Source organism: Prionailurus viverrinus, chromosome D4 (assembly GCF_022837055.1).
Source record: "Prionailurus viverrinus isolate Anna chromosome D4, UM_Priviv_1.0, whole genome shotgun sequence".
In the NCBI taxonomy this organism is placed as follows: Eukaryota; Metazoa; Chordata; class Mammalia; order Carnivora; family Felidae; genus Prionailurus; species Prionailurus viverrinus.
This window is the reverse complement of record NC_062573.1, coordinates 23329727-23347596: the sequence shown is the minus strand read 5'-3', so window position 1 is coordinate 23347596 and position 17870 is coordinate 23329727. Positions and strand designations below refer to the sequence as shown.

General features: G+C 34.3%; 1 protein-coding gene across 12 annotated transcripts in view; it reads left to right on the top strand.

Annotated features, from left to right (window-relative positions):
- Nucleotides 1-10462: 10462 nt before the first annotated feature.
- Nucleotides 10463-17870, top strand: part of CYLC2 (cylicin 2) — a 69014-nt gene continuing 61606 nt past the window's right edge. For all 12 annotated transcript variants that reach the window (XM_047830376.1, XM_047830375.1, XM_047830381.1 and 9 more), the window contains exon 1: nt 10463-10516. In XM_047830376.1, coding sequence (XP_047686332.1) covers nt 10500-10516 — 17 coding nt within the window. In that variant the 5' untranslated portion in view covers nt 10463-10499. The remainder of the gene's footprint in view (nt 10517-17870) is intronic.

The following is a 17870-nucleotide window of genomic DNA, read 5'->3' as shown; positions in this document are numbered from 1 at the left end:
TCCCCATCACCTATTTCACTCATTCTCCCACCCATCTCCCTGTTGGTAACCATTATTTTGTTCTCTAGAGTTAAAAGCCTGTTTCCTGGTTTGCCTTTCTCATTCTTCCTTTTTTCCCTTTTGTTCATTCGTTTTGTTTCTTAAATTCCACATGAGACAAATCATATGGTATTTGTCCTTCTCTGACTCACTTAATACTTTCTAGTTCTATCCATGTCATTGCAAATTGCAAGATTTCATTCTTTGTCATCACTAATATTCCATTTTGTATATATACTACTTCTTCTTTACTCATTCATCAGTCGATGGACACGGGCTGTTTCCACAATTTGGTTATTGTAGATAACGCTGCTATAAACATCAGGGTGCATGTATCCCTCTAAATTAGTGTTTTTGTATCCTCTGGGTAAATACCTAGTGCAATTGCTGGGTAGTTGTATTTTTAACTTTTTTGAGGAACCTCCATCCTGTTTCACAGAATGACTGCACCAGTTTGCATTCCCACCAACAGTGTGGCTCCCCTTTTACTACATACTCACCAACACCTATTGTTTCTTGTGTTGATTTTAGCCATTCTGACTGGTGTAAGGTGATATCTCATTGTAGTTTTCATTTGTATTTCCCTGATGATGAGTGATATTGAGCAACGTTTCATACATCTGTTGGCTATCTCTACATCTTCTTTGGAAAAATGTCTATTCATGTCTTCTGCCCACTTTTAAATTGGATTATTTGTTTTTGGGGTGTTGTTTCATAAGTTCTTTATATATTTTGGATACTAACCCTTCATCAGATATTTCATTTGCAAATATATTTTCCTATTCTGTAGTCTGCCTTTTATGTCTTTTGCAGTTTTATAATCACCTTTATTAGATATATTTACATATATGTTGCTAGAATCTACATTGAATATTTGAGTTGATCTGGGAGTTTGGAGTTTAAGAGGAAAACTGAGATTAGTTGATATATATGCAGGAACCATGAGATCCCAGGATATGACACTGGTGAGCATAGCTCTGAAAAAGTGGTTTAGATAGCATTTGCAAAATCATCTCTTTTTCTTTCTAATTCCCTCACTGTAAATTGAAGAATGTGGGTTGTTATAAATTTATAGAGTATCATTAAATAAGAGAAACTGTTTACCTGATTTGTCTACAGTGGGCAGGAGAAAAATAATTTCAAATGTCTAATGACTAAAGAGATATGAATAGTTGCTAATGAATTACACATGGGAATATGTGATGGATATTAACTGAAAACATCTATGCACAACAGTATCAATACATAGAGTTGTTTACGTCTAATCCTTTCACACTAAATGTTAAGATCCTTTACATATATGTATAATGCAAACATAGTTTTCATGTGTCTTTACAGATATTCTCTATTTATATTCTTAATTAATTTTTTAACTCTTTTCTGTGAACTCTGGTGAACTATGCCAAATTGATACCTTTATCTACATTGATATAATTACTGTTGGACATTATTATTCTCTTACTCTGCTACTGCACATAGTTTATAGGTTCATAGATCAAGGCATGACATAATGCTACAGATAAGAAAAAGACTACATAATAACAAAAGTTAGTGTGAAAAAAGATCTGACTAAAGTTGCAAAAATTGTGATTCAGATTATACTCTCCTCTAACATCTGCTGGGGCTACGACAAGAATACAGCTGTAAGCCCACATGCCATATAAATTAATCTATAACTTGTATATCAAGTTAAGGAGTTGGCCCACCAAGCATTCCTGCCAAGGGCCAAGTTGCTCTAGACTTTTTCTGATCCAAGAGCTGACTCTGATTTTTCTCATCCCTACCCCTCTCACCCTATTCCTGCAAGCTCTTTGGAGAACTATGTGTGTACATACATGCACGTACACTCACACACACATATGCATACAGGCACACAGACATACACCCACACCCACACACATATATGCTGGAGCTCCATCAGCCCTGAACCTCTGGCCTAACGGCAAGTTTGGTTTAAGATCTCTCTCCCATGAGTTTAGTTTGATCAAATAGTCACTGACCTGTCAAAACACTCTTACAAGACCAAATTGAAAAAAATATATAGAAAATTTTGTATTTCTGTTTGTGACCCAGAGTCTTCTAAATTCATTGATTTATTTTGAGAAGCAAAAACAAAAATGTGAACATTTTGTAACAAAATATTAAATATACATATACAGGATTTAAGATGATTTCACAAATATACACAAGAATATAGAGGTCTAAAATATAGGCAGATAAATGATTAAAGTATCACATTTGAAAAGCTGTTGTATCAAAATGGTTTAAACATTTGCCATTCTAATTTGCAATCTGACTGAGTCACTTGTTTGTATGCAATATAACAACTACATTTCTATAGTGGTGATTCTTCTATTCAGTGTTTTAAATTCACACTTAATTATTCATGTCATATTCTAATGACATTTTCTAGGTCCTTCAATGCTTCTGCATTTATTACTGGATTTATTCTCTAAGGATGAGTTGTCTCTTTTCTCTCCCTTAATTTATTTATACAACTATTTATGAACTCATGGATATTTACACTATTTCATGGATTACAGTCCAACACACATATTATTTTGTTTTCAAATTGTTCCAGATTTTGCTGTTGGAAGATCTTTCAGCTTGGCTCCTATGTGTTTTCAACCTATTCCCACGATTTTTATTGAGCAATTCAATTTTCATTTTATTTTAATCATAAATGGGTTTCAAGATAATGATAAGTCCAGAAAATATATAAATCTGTATTCATAATATCATCTCAATTTAATAAGTATTTGTGTGGAATAAATGATATTCCATCATTTAAAATCTATTGATTATAATTTTACACTTCTTTTGTGGTATAAACACTATATTGTGATTTCAAAGCTGTTATCTCTGTGAAGTGAGTTAAAAGAACAAATTCCATTATGTGTATTTTTGTATTTTTAAATTGCTTTCTAACATAAGTTTTAATTTGATGTTGAGAAAGAGTATCTTATTCTTTAGTTTTTAAGTTTTTTAATGTTTATTTTTGAGAGAGAGACACAGTGTGAGCAGGGGAAGCGCAGAGAGAGGAGGAGACACAGAATCTGAAGCAGGCTCTAGGCTCTGAGTTGTCAGCACAGAGCCCAACGTGGGGCTCAAACTCACAGACCACAAGATCATGACCTGAGCCGAAGTTGGATGCTCAACTGACTGAGCCACCTAGGTGCCCCATGAGAAAGAATATTTTAACCTGAAAAGAAGTAATACTTTCTGGATAAGGGGAAGACTTTTTTCTTCTGTTTTAACTTCTTTAATTTGACATATCTGTGGAACATCTTCAAAAAAACAGATACGCAAAACCAGCAGCTGGCAGTAAATATCTGTTAATATCTTGGTTTTTATATAAGGGACCAGGGCTTAGAGAAGTATTTGATTTTAGATCCAGAGAAAGAAAAAATATTGATTGAGCCTAATTTCATAGTTTTGCTCATTGTGAATAATGTTAATGTAAGTTTTGGTTTGGATACAAGTTGGTAACATCAGGGGGATTTGGATAAATGTGACAGGGAAACCTATACTATTTTACAATTTATTGGCAATTCAAAAATGAGTTAAAATAAAAAGTTAAGCAAACTTATATATTCACTTGAGTTTTCTTGATACCTGTGCTATTTGAAGAATTTTGTGGGTTTTTTTAATGTTTATTTATTTACTTGAGAGACAGAGAAAGAGAGTGAGAGAGGGGAAAGAATCCCAAGCAGGCCCCATACTATCAGTACAGAGCCCGACGCAGGGCTCAAACTCACAAACCTTGACATCATGACCTGAGCTGAAATCAAGAGTTGGATGCTTAATGGACTGAGCCACCCAAGGTGCCCCTACAAGAATTTTGTTTAATCTCTAAATAGCTGGTGACTTTCTGGATATTTTCTTATTATTTTCTAGTTTAATTCCATTATGGCCCATGAACATACTTTGCATGATGTATATTTTCAAGATCTTTTTATGGTTGATGATATGCTCTATTTTGGAGAAAGCTGCATACACTTACCTAAAAACCTGAATAAATAGTCTCCTATTGTTTGGACTGAATATTTTAAATGCTTATTTATTTATTTTGAGAGACAGAGAGCTCTCATGAGTGGAAGAGGGACCGAGAGAGAGAGAAAATCCCAAGCAGGCTCTGCACTGTTAGCACAGAGCCCAATGCAGGGCTGGATCTCACAAACCATGAGATCATGACCTGAGCTAAAATCAGGAATAGGACACTTAGCTGACTAAGCCCTCAAAGCACCTCATATTGGACTGAATATTTTGGCTCAGGTCTTGTGGTTCAGGAGATCGAGCCCCATCTAGGTCCCTGTGCTGACAGTGCAGAGCTGTTTGGGTTTCTCTCTTCCTCTTTCTGTCCCTCCCCCACTCATGTGTGTGCTCTCTCTCTCCAAAATAAATAAGTAAATATTAAAATAAAACAAGCAAAAAACCCATAGTTAACATCATACTTAATGGTGAAATACTGCGAGCTTTTCCTCTTGGGTCAGGAATAAGACAAGAATGTCAACTCTTACCATTTTTATTCAACATGGTACTAGAAGTCCTAGACACAGCAATCAGATAATGAAAAGAAATAAAAGGCATTCAAATTAGTAAGGAAGAAGTAAAACATTCACTATTTGTGGATGACATAACACTAAATATAAAAAAACCCAACGACTCCACCAAAAAACTACTAGAACTCATCAATGAATTCGGTAGGGTCACAGGATACAAAATCAATATACAGAAATCTAATGCATTCCTATACACTTAATAATGAAACAACAGAAACAGAAATTAAGAAAACAACCCCATTTGCAAATGCACCAAAAATAATAAAATACCTAGGAATAAGCATAACCGAGGAGGTAAAAGATTTGTATTCTGAAAACTATAAAACAGTGATGAAAGAAACTGAAGATGACACAAATGGGATGGTATTCCATGCTCCTGGATTGGAAGAACAAATGTTATAATGTCCATATTACCCAAAGCAATATACAGATATAATGCAATCCCTATCAAAACGTCCACAGTTTTTCACAGAACTAGAAAATTCTTAAATGTGTATGAAACTATAGAAGACTCTGAATAGCCAACACAGTCTTGAAAAAGAAGTACTAAGCTGGACATATCACAATCCCAGATTTGAATATATACTACAAAGCTGCCATAACCAAAACAGTATGGTACTGGCACAAGGAAAATATAAATCATGGAACAGAATAGAGTCCAGAAATAAATCCACCATACATGGTCAATTAATCTTTGACAAAGGATGCAAGAATATCCAATGGGAAAAAGAGTCTCTTCAATAAATGATGCTGGGAACACTGGACAGGTACATGCAAAAGAATAAAACTGGACCGCTTTCTGCATATATTAAAATAAACTCAAAAAGGATTAAAGACCTAAATGTGAGACCTGAAATCATAAAAGTCCTAGAAGAGAGCATTAGTAGTATTTTGGCAATAGCAACACTTTTCTACATAGGTCTCCTGAGGCAAGGGATATAAAAGTAAGAATAAAAGAATGCGACTACATAAAAATTAAGTTTCTGCACAGCAAAATAAAAAATCAACAAAATAAAAAGACAAGCTATTAAATGGGACAAGATATTTGAAAATGATATATCTGATAAAGGGTTAGTATCCAAAGTATATGGAGAATTTTTTGCAACTCAACACCAAAAGCAAATAATCCCATTTTAAAAACTGGGCAGAAGATATGAACAGGCATGTCTCCAAAGAAGACATACAGATGGTTATCAAACAGGAAAACATGCTCAATATCACCTCTCATCAGAGAAATGCAAATCAAAGCCACAATGAGCTATCGCCTCACACCAGTCAGAATGGCTAAAATCAAAAACACAAGAAACAACAAGTGTTGGTAAGGATGTAGAGGAAAAGGAATAGTCATGCACAGTCAGTAGCAATGCAAACTGGTGCATCCACTGCAGATAACAGTGTAAAAGTAGAATTACTATATGATCCAGTAATTCCAATGCAGGGGATTTACTCAATGAAAATGAAAAACACTAATTCCAAAAGATATATGCATCCATGCTTATTAACGAATTATTTACAATAGCCAAAGTATGAAAGCAATCCAAGTGTCCATCAATAGACGAATGGATAAAAAAGATTTAGGGGACACACACACACACACACACACACACACACACACACACACACACACAGGAATATTACTTAGCTATAAAAAAGATGCTTAACTGACTGTGCCACTCAGGTGCCCCTATGCAATATTCTAGGAAATATAATCCTTGGTTATATTTCTTGGTCTGATACCTACTTTGTACAAAGTTAATACAGTCATTCCAGCTTCTAGTTGTTATTTATTCTTCTTAATTTTTTTAATGTTTATTTTTTTTTAGAGAGAGGGTGAGCAGCAGCAGGGGAGGGGCAGAAAGAGATGTTGAGAGAGAGAATCCCAAGCAGGTTCTGTGCTGATGTGGGGTTTGATCCTGCAAACGGTGAGGTCATGACCTGAACCAAAATCAAGAGGCTTAATCGACTGAACCACCCAGGCAAACATTCTAATTATTATTTCAATATGTTATATAAATTTCTCTTTTGCTTTTAATACATCTATGGCTTATGTAATTTTTTTATGAAAAGTTTGCTATAATTCTTCTTTTTCTCCTTTGGTAGGTTATGTGTTGTTGTTGTTTTCCCTACACCTGCTCTTTCACCAGTGTTCCTAATCAATAATCAGGAAATTGAATTTAAAATGACAGTGATATACAATCACATAACTTCAAACTAGCTAAAATTAAAATAATTCATAAAAACCACTGTTGAGAGGACAGGGATGAACAAGAGATCTCTCTCATACACCTCCAGTGATACAGATACTTTGGAAAATTATTTGGCATTGTCTAAAGTTGAGCATCATTAAACCCCACCATCAAATACTTTTATAAATGTTATATATCAACATACACATATGATCATGTCTGCCAAAATACATATGAAAAATTGACCATAATAAAATAATTAAAAATAGTTAAAATTAGATGTAAAATAAATTCATCAATTTAAGAATATATAAACAATGTTATATAAATATAATGCTATAATACACAAATAATTACACATACAGAAAAATTATGAACAAACTGCAAACATATGCAACTAGATGGATGAATATAAAAGTGTATATTGAAAGAAACCACATTAAAGAAAATACATATTACATACTATTATAGGATTTCAAAAACAGACAAATTAATAGTATAATAGTTATGATAATTGTGGTCACTTTTGGGGAGGGCATAAGGTTAACAATTTGAATAGATCATAGGCTACCAGTAATAATCCATTTGTAACTGAGATCATTGTTAAAAACTTTGTTCATTTTACAATATTTTATCATGCTGATCACTTAACATTTTAGTTACATTTAAAAATAAAAAAACTTTAGATATTTATATAATTTTGTGGTTAATCTTTACAATAATGATACAAACTACTATACAATACAAATAGCTTAAATTATATTTAATAATTTTATTTCTACATTTATAATACCCTTGTTAGGTGTCTTAAATCTTTTAAGCAACACAGAGAGAAATAAATAAGTTGATGATACATGGATACATAAATAAGTTAATAATCACATACATATATTGTATACATAATTCTGTGAACTTTGAAACCAGCACAAGCTTGAATAATCAATCTACCTATCTATCTAATGATCTATCTTTTATGGGCAAAATTATATAACCATACTTTTAAATTGGTAATCTATTATAAAATGTTAGGAAATAGCTGTAAATATCAAGGACCAACTGTACCCACTTCATACTGTATTATTATAAGAAAAAATGAGTTAATATACACAAATTATTTTATAACCTATAAAACACTTAAAATATATTATCTATTTATACTTTTATATTTTTATTTTACACATAGTTTTTAAGTACAATATTTATATTTGAAGACATACTTACTAAGCTGAATGGCCTTTTAAAAAACAACAAAATGCTTGTATATAATCATAGTGCTGCTGGATAGACATTGGCAAAATCTTAGGACATAAAAATAACATATATCAGGCTGATATATTTCTCATAAGCCTCAAATAAAGTAAGACTTTAGTCTAATTTTGGCTTTATGTGAAGCCATAGGCAGAATGTGAAGAATGACCTCCAATGACCTTTCATTTTGAGCACAGGTGGGACTTGTGACTATGAAGAGTTATTATCCCCATGGTTATGATCTGTTATGAGGGACAGGTGACCTTCTGAGAGATATCTACAGGGGCCTAATGTACCCAATGAGCTGTTTAGAAAACAAAATTTTCCTCATCTGGTAACAGTGGACGAAGGGAGAAAAAGAACACAGATATGAACTAGGAGAAGGATTTGAAACGCTGCTGGTTTGAAGAGGGAGGGGGTCATCTGAGAAGGAATATAGGCACCTTCTAGGAGCAAAAAGTAGCAGACAGTGATAACACACAAGAAAACACAGACATCAGAACCAGCCACAAGAACTGAATTCTGCAAGTGGAATGTTGCTTGGAAATAGATTGTTTCTCAGAGCCTCCAGATAAGAGACTAGTCAACAAATTGACTTCAGCCTATGAGACACTGAGCAGAGGAACCAACTGAACCTGAGATTTCTGAACTACAGAATATGAGATTATAAGATTTTTTTAATGTTTATTTTTTGAGAGAGTGAGAGCGAGCGAGCATGAGCAGGGGAGGAGCAGAGAGAGAGAGGGAGACACAGAATCTGAAGCAGGCTCCAGGCTCTGAGCTGACAGTTCAAACTCACGAACCACGAGATCATGAACTGAGCTGAAGTCAGAAGCTTAGTCAAATGGGCCACCCAGGTGCCCCCAGAATTATGAGATTATGTTTTCTATTATAACACTAAGTTTGTGATAATTTGTTATACAGCAATAGAAAATTAATACAAACTTAGAATAAAAAGATCATTAGCTCTCTGAGATCTTAAAAGATTACATACAGTTAAAACGACTGAGAGATTAACTCAAGAGGTCATGGTGCAGAAGGCAAGTATTGTTGGCTGCCCAGTAATGATCTGGACCTTACTACATGCTGACAGAAGAAATGCACTGGGTATACCTACTTTCATAAACCAGGTATTTATTATAAAGTCTTAACAAAATACTGTGGATTCAGAAATCATACTTTGCTAATCATCACTTTGCAAAAAACCAACAGCATTAATAGTGTTGTTAGTGGATAATGAAGCCATTAAATCAGAGAAACCTGAATTACTAAACATTGTTTTGGAGGAGCACCTGGGTGGCTCAGTTAACCGCCGGACTTCAGCTCAGGTCATGATCTTGCAGTTCGTGGGTTTGAGCCCTGTGTCTGGCTCTGTACTGACAGCTTGGAGCCTGGAGCCTGCTTTGGGTTCTGTGTCTCCCTTTCTCTCTGCCCCTCCCTTGTTTGCTCACTCTCTCTCTCTCAAAAATAAACATTAAAAAATTTTAAATCTTGTTATGGAAACCTCCTACCTCAACCACCCTAGAGCTTACCATGGTCTGAGACATAAGATAATAAGTTTCACTGATTTAAAACCCCTGAGATTTTTGTAACTGATCTACAGTAGCTGAAGTTTAATCAAACTATTCCTTAAGGGGAAAAAAATCAGCTGAATTTCCCTAAAAGGAGCAAGATAATGGCAGCATGTTCAAATACTACTTGTATTTGCATTCATCTGTTAGTGGGGTGGAGGGTGGGTATAGTAAAAATGACCTGAGATCTATCAGTAACTTGATAATTTAAAAAAAAAAAAGTTTATTTATTTTGAGAGCGAGAGCGAGAGCGAGAGAGAGAAAGAGGAGGGAAGGGGTAGAAAGAGAGACAGAGAGAGAATCCCAAGCAGGCTCTGCACTGCCACAGCAGAGTCCAATGGTCATCAACTGTGAGATCATGACATGAGTTGAAATCAAGAGCCAGATGCTAAACTGACTGAGCTACTGACGTGCTCCTAAATTCAAATTTTAGTAAGCACCTAGCCTTCTTTAAAATCTTGTATCTATGAGCAACCCGTGTGTTTAAGATGGGAAAAGGTAAAAGGCACAAAGTTATACAAAGAATTTAATAAAAGACACATGAATATCAAGGAAGTTAGGATTACAATTTATTTTAATAGATACTCAGATTCATCTTTTTGTCTTATTAGTCAATAAATTAAAATTACATGAAAAACTGAAACAAGAATTTTATAAGATGTAAAACCAACTGGTTATTTTTAAACCATCAGTTGTAGTCTGTCAGTAATAATGAGTGAAAGAAAACACAAATCTTAGACTATTAGAAAACATAAAATACAAGTTAAAGCGATTGCTTTTGTTTTCCCCTTTAACTCCCAGTGCTCTTGGCCTCTTTATGATGTCACCTCTCAACATCATTAATTTGAACTTACAGTGCTTACTTAGGTCCTGGCAAATCATAGGTGGTGGAAATGTCTGTACCAAGATTGTAAGTCCTCTTGTCAATTTTTATATTTTAAAATAACTGAAATGCTCTAGTTAGCTTTATATTTATTCTCTTTAGTATACAGAGATGTCCATTATTATTCATTATAAACGAGAGTATGTGTTTAGCATATACATTCTCAAGCAACATCATAGGCTGTTTTGATCCAAGACTTAACTAATTCATTCATTTCAGTGAAATATATGCATAGTTTTGGATAAATCTTTTTGAATGTGATCCTTACTTCATTTTTTTTTTATCATACTGTATTTTGTAACATACAGAATAAAATGTTTCATGGTTCTCATTCAGGGAACTTTCACCTCTTGGAGCCTATTTGGAAATCTCTGGGAATGTTTTTTTTGTTTTGTTTTTGTTTTCTGTTTTGTTTTAAACTTTATTTTTGAGAGAGAGAGTGGCACTGAGAGAGGAAGAGAGAGACTCCCAAGCAGGCTCCTCACTGTCAGCACAGAGCTTGATGTGGGGCTCAAACTCATGAACCGTGAGATCGTGACTGGAGCAGAAATCAAGAGTCAGACACTCAACCGATTGAGCCACCCAGGCGCCCCTTGTTTTTTTTTTTTTGTTTGTTTGTTTGTTTTTTTAATGTCACAGTGACTGAGGAGTCTACTGACTTTTAGAGAGCATGTATCAAGGATGCTAAACCTTTGGTAATAAGTGGGGCATCCCAACAGAAAGAAGATTAAATACTAACTGTATTCTCCTTGAGAAATACTGGGTAGGCAAAAATACTTTGCAATGAAAAGCAGATTATGCAGACATGGGAAGTTTGACGATAGTAGCTTCCTTATGCTTAATTTATGTTGTGTTATAATGAGGTAGGGAAAGAAGACCTTCAATTATGTAAGCCTTTTAACTATGTAGACTTGGAACAAAGGTGAAAGTATGAACTATGAAATAGAAAGAATGTAACTGGTTTTTATTTTGGACAGTACTTTTGAAGAAAAATAAAATACGACTCTTGAAAATAAACAAAATGGGCTTTAAAAGTCCCTAGTGCCTACTCCCTTATAATGCAATCATAAAGGACTACCATCAGTAAAAGGGTTCAACGTATGTGTAATAATTAAAGGGTGAGGGACTTGCTGATGATTACAAAGCAATCTGTACTTTGGCATGTAACATGACAGAATTACACTGTATAATAATTACTTTAAAATGTTGAAGCACAATAAAATATTGATGGCATTACTATTATCATGAGCACTGCATGACTTTCAGAGAACTTCACACAAAGAGTTAAAAACTTATTTTTGGTTCTATGACTATTTCTTTATGTTGTTTTCTGGTATAATCCTAAAACTCTCATGTATCATAGAAGGAACGTGTGGTTCAATTCATAATCAAATGGCCTCATTGTTAGCTAATGAAGCACACAAACGAGTCCTTAATAACAAAATCTTATATTTCTTTGGGTTCAAATGGCAACTTTCAATTCAGTTACAAGAGAATTTGAGATGCAGAAAATAATTTTGTGCTTTTTCCTCTGAATTCTATGACAGGACCTTAATTCTGGACTTACATTTCTGTGTCATGGCTATCAACTTACAGTTGATAGAAGAAATTTTCTCCTTTCAGTTCAGTTTTCCCCCTCCCCACTTATTCCTCTTTAATACTCTTGTTCATCAAAACCTCAACAGCACAATTCAAATGTTTCTCCTCTTCCTGCCTTTTCCTCCAACTCAGGTTGTATCAGTCAACCCAACCCTTCCATTTCTAATACTGAATAGACCTAAGGTTACTGAAGGAAGTAAGAGAGGTTTTTACAAAGAATGGGGCTATCTAAAACGTGAACTTCTTAAACTTCCAGTATTAACTTTTGGATCCCATATTGACTATACCTTTTTTTTCATCCCTCAAGTTGCATTAATAAGGTCCTCTCCTACCATCTTGCCTAGGAATTCACCTTGATATAGAACAAGGTATAAGAATCTTAACACTATTGACTTATTAGGAAGGATAACTACTTATTGGAGGATTGGGCAGGGGGCAGGGAGGTACTCTGCAGTGTAAGTAGCTAGCAGCATCCCTGGTCTCTACCCACTAGATGCCACTATCAGCACTGTGTATACATCCCCCCCCCCCGCCCAAACCAAAAGATACACACAATTGTGATAAAAATATCTCAGACATTGCAAATGTCCACTGCAGGCAAGGCATTAATAATAAACCCAGGTTGAGAAACACTACTCTAGAAAATGTTAAAAAAAAGACAGCGAATTTCACCATACTACACCTAGAGTCATCTTTCACCAAGACAATAACCATGTGACAGTTGAGTTTTGCCTTAAAAAAGAGACCTCTAGAGCAAATACAAGAGTGACTCAGACCCAGTCTGTCCCTGGAAAACTTTCTGCCAAGTACTTTATGGCTTTATTTGTCATATATCTGATGCAGAATACAAAAATCCAAAGTCAGCCAGCAGGATATGTTATGAAACTCACATATAATGATTGTCTGTAGCCATTTCAAATCAAAATAAGTATAACATTATTGAGAGCCCTTATTCTTTGACTTTATTATACATTTCAAAGATATACCAGAGATACAGTTAAAGGTAAGAGTAAGGGCAGGTTTATTGTATACAAAGATTAAAGATTTTAAGACTAAGAAAAAAAAGTCATACAAATACAGTTACACGTTTACTCCTTTAAAAGGAAAAAAACAACTTATTTCCAGTGGTAATATAAAAATAGATTTTTGTCATAAAAAATAAAGATCCCCATGTCTCCTACTTTGGGATCTCAATTTTTTATTTAGGAAAACCCAAACCCAGTTTCCCTTTCTAACTCATGAATGCATGACATTCCACAATGCTAACAATGGGCACCTTCTTTACTTAAAGCTCACACATATGTGTAATCTAACACAAAATGAAGAATCAGACCTATAGATACAGAGAACAAAGTGATGGTTGTCAGAGGGGAGGAGGATTGTGGGGATGGGCAAAATGCATGAAGGAGGAGGGGACATACAGGTTTCAAGTAATGGAAGAAATAAGTCATAGAATAAAAGGCACAGCATATGGAATACAGTCAATGACACTGTAATAGTGTTGTATGGTGACAGATGGCAGCTACACTTGCTGTGAGCAAAGCATAACATATAAACTCGTCCAATCACTATGCTACACACCTGAAATTAGTGTAACACTGTGTGCCAACTATACTCAAATAAAAAAAAATTAAAAGGAATCTTGAGATTAAGGAAAAAAAAAAGCTCAGAGACACTGAGACTGATTTTGAAATGATTAAATGTGTGCACTACACCTGAAGTGAAGGCAGGTTTTTGTGGCACCTGTTTTCCATTGCACCATGGTTAAGATGAAGTACTAGTTATTATGTTTCCATATATATATATATATATATATATATATATATATATATATATAGCCAGAGATCTAAATTCAAAAACTAGGTATATCGAGACAGAACAACCTTTTTGACTTGTTGCATTCTTTATGAATTAACCAATTGTTTCAAAATAGAAAATATAAAAAAAATATGTTGACTCTGTGTGTGTGTGTGTGTGTGTGTGTGTGTGTGTGTGTGTGTGGTTTAATAAAAACTTTAAAAATGGACTCTAACTGCATCCTGGTCTAGAAAATTTCTTGATGTCCCAGAGAGGTAAAGGGAGAGATGCTATTACCAGCAGGACCAGATTTAGGCAAAAAAGTAGAAAAATGCTATCTATTCCCAACAGGTTAAATTTATTGAATTGCTTATGGCATATGTAAATTTACATAGGAAGTGAGAACTAGAGTATTAAGATCATGGCTATTTTGGGGTCCTATAAAATCTTCCCAGTGAAAATGAAAGAGAATTAAACTGATTTTTGTGAACTTCTCCTGGGTAAGGTACAGTGGAAATGCTCAATCATACATACAGCACACATATGTTTAACTTTACTTTACAAACATCAAGTGGTTTTCCAAAGTGACTGTACTATTTTACACCTACCACCAATGCTGAACATGTCAGATACTCTACACCTTTGCTGTTATGTCATTAGTCTTTAATTTTAGTTGTTTTGGTAGGTATAAAGTACAAAGGATGTCTGTGAATCAGAAAATATATATTATGTATATGAATAAAAATATAGGTTTATACATATGCGTGTGTGTGTATATATGTACACACACACACACACGCACACAAACATATATATATATACACAATTTTTCTCAAAAATTCACACAGAGCCCAATAATCTCATAGACTGTGAGATCATGACCTGAGCCAAAGTTAGACACTTAACGAACTGAGCCACTGAAGCACCCCTTTTAATGTTTATTTTTGAGACAAAGAGCAAGCGACCAAGAGCAAGCATGAGCAGGGGAGGGGCAGACAGAAAGGGGGACAGAGGATCTCAAGCGGGCTATATGCTGACAGCAAAGAGCCTGATCCAAGACTTGAACTTGTAAACTATGAGATCATGACCTGAGCCAAAGTCGGACACTTAACTGACTGAGCTACCCAATCGCCCTTTAGTTTTCTTGAACATATTTCAATAAATTTACCTCTAAGTAGTTTTTTTATGGTATTGCAAATTATACTGTGTTCTTAAATTTATATTTTTAAATTTTTCCAGTTATATTTAAAAATATGTAATTTAAAAAAATGTTATTTAAATCCAAGTTAGTTAACATATAGTGTATTAACGGCTTCAGGAGAATAATTTAGTGACTCATCATTTACATGTAACACCCAGTGCTCATCCCAACAAGTGCCCTCCTTGATGCCCATCATCCATCTTGGCGATCCCCCCACCCAACACCCCTCCAGCAACCTTCAGTTTGTTCTCTGTATTTAAGAGTCTCTTATGGTTTGCCTCTTTGTTTTTTTTCTTCTTATTTTTCCTTCCTTTCCCCATGTTCATCTGTTTTGTTTCTTAAATTCCATATGAGTGAAATCATATGGTATTTGACTTTCCCTGACTTTCTTTGCTTATCATAATACATTCTAGCTCCATCCATGTTGTTACAAATGGCAAGATTTCATAACTTATGTAATTAGAGCCTATATCATACAATCTTATTACATTCACTTAACAGCTCTAAATAATTTTTTAAGTTTATTTTTATTTATATTATTTAAAAAATTTCTTTAAATGTTTCTTCATTTTTGAAAGACAGAGGGTGAGCAGGGGAGGGGCAGAGAGAGAGACACAGAATCTGAAGCAGGCTCCAGGCTCTGAGCCTTCAGCACAAAGCCTGATGCAAGGCTCGAACTCAAGAACCATGAGGTCATGATCTGGGCCGAAGTCAGATGCTTAACCAACTGAGCCACCCACGTGCCCCAATTTATTTATTTTGAGAGAGAGAAAGAGAGCACAAACAGGGGAAGGGCAGAGAGAGAGAGAGAGAGAGAGAGAGAGAGAGAGAGAGAGAGAGAGACAGAGAGAGAGACAGAGAGAGAGAGAGAATATCCCAAGCAAGCTCTGCCTTGTCAGCATCGAGTTCAACACAGGGCTTGAACTCAGGAACTGTGAAATCATGACCTGAGTGGAAACCAAGAATCAACCAAAAGTGGGATGTCTGACTGAGTCACCCAGGTGCCCCTCCCTAAATCATTCTTTTTGTAGATGTTACTGGATAGTCCACTCAAGCACGTCTTCTATGAACAAAGACAATTTTACTTCTTCCTTTCCAATCTTAATGTTTCATTGTCTTATGGAACAAAATAGTCTGGATTGCAAGGTTGATTAGAAAGAGTAAGCATCTTTGCCTTATTTCTGGTTTCTAGAGGAAAGATAGTCAACATCCACAACTGATTTTAGAAATGAGTATTGTCCGGAGACATTTTATCCATTTGAGGAAGGTGTCTTCTATTTCTATTTTTCTCAGAGTTTTAAATTATGAATTAATTTTTTTCAAAAATTCTTTTGCGGGACGCCTGGGTAGCTCAATTTGTTAAGCATCCGAGTCACAGAGAACTCTCTCTCTCTCTGTGCCCCTACCCGGCTGTGCTCTCTCTCTCTGCCCCTATCCCACTTGTACTCTCTCTCTCTCTCAAAAGTAAATATTAAGAAAAAATCTTCTATATATCTTGAAATTATTAGATGAATTTTCTTATTTGTTATTTGGAGTGACTGCCTGGGTTGATTTATACATGTTAAACCAAACTTATATTCCAGAAAGTAAATTTCAATGACCATGATGTATTTGCCATTTTATATATTGTTCAGTAACTGGTTAACAAATTGCTAAGGAAGTTTTGTGTCTGTGTTAATGCAAGATATTAGTCTATATACTCATTTCTCATAACTTCTCAAAACTTCTTTGAGAAGTTTTAGTGTCAGAATTATTTATATTCGTGTCAAAAATGAGTTGAAACTTCTTTCCCCTACCTCTTGTTTCTCCAAACCTTGTGTAGAGTTAGTATTTTTCCTAAATTTTTTTAAAGATCCGAGTTTAGGTCTGTGCTTTCCTTTCTTGGAAGGTTTTTGATAATGGATTCAATTTACTTATTATGGAGCCCATCCACATATTTATTATTTAATCATGTGTTTTGCTAAATTAGTTTTACAAGGAGCTCATCTGTATCATTTAAGCTGCTGAACTTTTTGCCATAAAGTTATAAATAATATTTCCCATTATCCTTTAAAATCTACATAGTTAAAAAACTTGCATCAATCCTGATATTGGTAATTTGTATTTTCTCTTTATTTTATCAGTCTAAGAGTTAATCAATAATTAAAAAAAAACAGATTTTGGATTTTTTAATTTTCTTTAATTTTGTGTTCACTTTGTTTCTGGCTTATAGCTTTATTATTTACTCTAACTTTGAACTTAGTTTGATATTTTCCTAATTTTATTCATTTATTTTTCATACTTTCCTAATATTAAAGCAGGGATTTAAAACACTGTTTTAAACTTTTTTCTAATACCAGTCATTAAAATTATAAATTCTCCTTTGTGAACTGTAGTCCACAATTTTCGATACTATGTTTTTGTTGTTTCTTTTCGTAAATGTGCACTGTGATTTGATGATAGGTTATTTAGAAGAACGATTTTTTTTGTAAATTGTATATTTTCTATATAGTGACTTTGATTTCTAATTCAATTACTTGTGGATTAAAGAAAAACTATAGAAATTATACAAGGAATAAATGGATCATGCCTATGTACATTTTAAATCACAAATTTAATATTGTTTCATGAATCTGAAATATTTCCTCTTTCAGAGTATTTAAAACAGAGATGTTCATAACCATAGCTGAACATCAAAATTTCTTCAGCAATATATTAACATACATTGGCTAGATCCAATCCTAGAGATTCAGATTGGCCAGATCCAGACTTAGAGATTCAGATACAACAGGACAAGTGATTTTA